Source organism: Rhinopithecus bieti, unplaced genomic scaffold (assembly GCF_001698545.2).
Source record: "Rhinopithecus bieti isolate Rb0 unplaced genomic scaffold, ASM169854v2 scaffold_45070, whole genome shotgun sequence".
Classification (NCBI taxonomy): domain Eukaryota; kingdom Metazoa; phylum Chordata; class Mammalia; order Primates; family Cercopithecidae; genus Rhinopithecus; species Rhinopithecus bieti.
In genome coordinates, this window is record NW_016818843.1 from 141,155 (window position 1) to 144,439 (window position 3,285).

Consider the following 3,285-nt stretch of genomic DNA (forward strand, 5'->3'; position numbering starts at 1 on the left):
CTCAAATAACAACAACAAAAAAACACTATATAGAGAAAAAAAATGAGTGAAAGGAAAATAGCAAAATAGTAACAGTATTTTAGGGATGGGATTATGGGTGATTTTAAAACTTTTCCTATTTTTTGGTGTTTTTAAATCATGAGTATGCTTTCTTTATAATCTCATTCCCTAGTGGCAAGCAAATACTCTTAATATTTTGCTATAAGAAAACATTAAGTTTAAGCTCTGATATAATAAAAATTAGTTTTGGTTTCAAAATTGGCAGATCAGTAATTTGAAATTTAGAATATATTTTCTCATGGAAATAAGGATAGCCATAGTAATTAGTTTTTTCTTTTTAAACTTGCAGTTCTAGGAACTGTGCTAAGAACTTCATCTGTATTTCTTTACTCAGTGGATTAGGAATGTTTTCAGCTCCCTTTTCCAGTGATGGTTAAGTAACTTGCCAGAGGTTGCACAGGTGGAGAGAGCAAGGGTGGGAACTGTTGCTGGACATCCCTCTCCAGGGTCTGTGTTATACCTGGGCTGATGCTTCTCACCGCAGCACATTTCAACGAGCATGGAGCTAAGGTACTGCCTTTTTCTCCCAGTCTTATTTTCTCCCACTGCAGCTTTCATTGTGAATATGCTATATTTTGGCCACCCTTTCCAGCTAAGTCAATTTTGGTAACTATCCTGGGGACCCAACTTTCCCTCAGAATACTGTCTGCTGAGAAAATAAGCTTTGGATCCCACCATGGGCTTTTAAAACCTATATACTCCTCCTCTTCACCTCTCCCATTCAAAGATGAATCTTCTCCTGAGGTCCTTCCCAGGTTGGATGCTCTTCTCTTATGAATGACCGGAACTGGTGCCTCACTTCTGGAAACCTCCAGATGAGTAGAGAGCTTTTGCTCCACCCTCCATATACACCTGGTCTTTGCCACCTCACCTCGAGCTGGCCAAGGGCCCCTTCTTTAACACGAGTAAATAAACCATTTTAAAGGCATTTGTTAGTGCTGAATCAGTACTGTTTGTGAGCTTTTTTGGAGCATCAAATTCAGGCAAGAAGAGAAGCCCAACCACCCACACTGTCCACATTAGATCTGCCTAAAATAACATCATTGAGATAACAAACATTCTTAGTTCTGGTTATGGCATCATCTAGGAATGAAAAAAATCATGTTAGATTATTTCCTTGGGCCTACAATTTTATTTTGGATCCCTATTATTATTCTAAAAAGGGCCATTTAATTTCCATCTTGGGAATGTTCTCCTTCAGTTCCTATACCAAAGAGAAAACAGAACTTCTGTTCATCCCAGAGGCATAGAGCCATACTGGCCCAGCTCAAAAAATAGAAAGCATAGCAGAGCTGCCTGTGAGATAGATAGGTGCCATGTGCAATTCACAGAGCTTCCTCACCATCCTAGAGGCCTGCAGTTCTTATGGGATCTTCCTGTGGATTAATATTTGAGATGCTTATGGAGGGAGGAACTGGGTCCATGGGATGCGAGGGGAGGGAGTCACCCATGCCTTTATGAAATATGCTTCTAGCATCCTGCACATGGTCTGCACCTCCTGATGCTAGGGCAGGACTGAATCGTATAAAAGGCAAAGCTTCTCACAGCACCTCAGTCTACCTGTCTCCTGAGTGATCTGCTGCAGTGCCTGAACCAGGTAAAGTGCTTCTCAGGACCAGGATGAACTCTTGGTGCCAGTGTTTTGGGCAGAAAGAGCCCCTGGGTGGAGGTTGAGGCCATTCTTGAAGAAGGACAAGGATAAAAGAGAATTTTGGAGGGAAGGGTTCTTCTGGAAGGGGAGGATGGAAGGTAGGTGAAGGGAATGAAGGACTGATGTCTTTCTGAAGTTCCAAGGAATTCATTTGAAAATATGGAGTTACAAGGTGGAAATCATTTGTATCGTTCTTGTTACTGGTCTTGGGAGACTGGGTTTTAAAATCTGGTCATCTTAGGCCAGGAGTAGTGGCTCATGCCTGTAATCCCAGCACTTTGGGAGGCCGAGGTGGGCAGGTCAAGAGGTCAGGAGTTCGAGACTGCCCAACGTGGTGAAACCCCGTCTCTACTAAAAATACAAAAATTAGCCGGGCGTGGTGGTGCACACCTGTAATCCCAGCTAATCGGAAGTCTGAGGCAGGAGAATCACTTGAATCTGGGAGGTGGAGGTTGCAGTGAGCTGAGATAGCACTACTGTACTCTAGCCTGAGTGACAGAGTAAGACTCCATCTCAATAAATAAATTCTGGTCATCTTAGAGATAAAATCTTGTGAAATTATAGTTCAATTTGAAGGGCAAGGAAGTGACCTTGGGCTTGTATTGTCTTTCAGCTTTATTCAGCTCCTACAGAGATGTCCTGCCAGCAGAGCCAGCAGCAGTGCCAGCCTCCTCCCAAATGTACCCCTAAATGCCCTCCCAAGTGTACTCCTAAGTGTCCTCCCAAGTGTCCCCCAAAATGCCCTCCCCAGTGTTCAGCCCCATGCCCACCTCCAGTCTCTTCCTGCTGTGGTTCCAGCTCTGGGGGCTGCTGCAGCTCTGAAGGTGGTGGCTGCTGCCTGAGCCACCACAGGCCCCGCCGGTCCCTCCGACGCCGACCTCAGAGCTCCAGCTGCTGTGGCAGTGGCAGTGGCCAGCAGTCTGGGGGCTCCGGCTGCTGCCATAGCTCCGGGGGCTCCGGTTGCTGCCACAGTTCTGGGGGCTGCTGCTGACCTGGGCCATGAGGAGCATGAAGGAGCAGCACTGGCAGAGCCCAGGTGCCGAAGATCTGTGTCAGCCTGAGGCTTCTTTTCTCTCATTTCCCATGGAAGGACTTCAGAAATGCCTTAAGTTCTCCTCTTTATCCTGCCCATGTTCACTCCATTGTGGGGTTGAGGTCTACCCTGTGATATTTTCTGGCCTGACTTTCCCTCTCAGACATGGTTCTTTGGAGAACTAGGTGTTGTAATTCAGTTGTGAAGCTATTTTTTTCTGTAACAATAAAACTTTTTATTCCTGATATCACTGCCTCCTGGTTTCATTGTTTACCTCTCCCACTCCCTACCTACTGCATCAAGCCATCTTCCCTTCCCTTCTCTTAAATGCAAGCGAACACTTTACAAACTTGTTTGGGGAGCACATTTTGGCAGCGAAGCTACTCAAGACTCTGGAAAACAATATTCCCTTCTATGCACTGGATTCTGGAACTTTAAGCTTGAAGGGAAGAATCATGTCTGAGACCATTATGCCAGACACAAGATTGTATGAGGATAGCCAGGAATGGGTTTGAAGAGAAGAGGATGCTTGTACTCAAAA

General features: G+C 45.2%; 1 protein-coding gene across 2 annotated transcripts; it reads left to right on the plus strand.

Annotated features, from left to right (window-relative positions):
• Nucleotides 1-1,613: 1,613 nt before the first annotated feature.
• On the plus strand, nucleotides 1,614-2,989 carry LOC108518968 (late cornified envelope protein 5A). 2 transcript variants are annotated; one of them, XM_017857708.1, is made up of 2 exons: nucleotides 1,614-1,657; nucleotides 2,325-2,989. In XM_017857708.1, exon 2 carries the CDS (start codon nucleotides 2,346-2,348, stop codon nucleotides 2,700-2,702), a length of 357 nt encoding a protein of 118 aa, XP_017713197.1. In that variant the 5' UTR covers nucleotides 1,614-1,657; nucleotides 2,325-2,345; the 3' UTR covers nucleotides 2,703-2,989. The 2 variants fall into 2 exon arrangements, with proteins under 2 accessions (XP_017713197.1, XP_017713198.1); XM_017857709.1 differs by having other exon boundaries at nucleotides 1,655-1,809.
• The last annotated feature ends 296 nt before the right edge of the window (nucleotides 2,990-3,285 follow it).

Coding starts and splice junctions, on each gene's coding strand:
- LOC108518968 (XM_017857708.1), top strand. CDS start 2,346: ATGTCCTGCCAGCAGAGCCAGCAGCAGTGCCAGCCTCCTCCCAAATGT.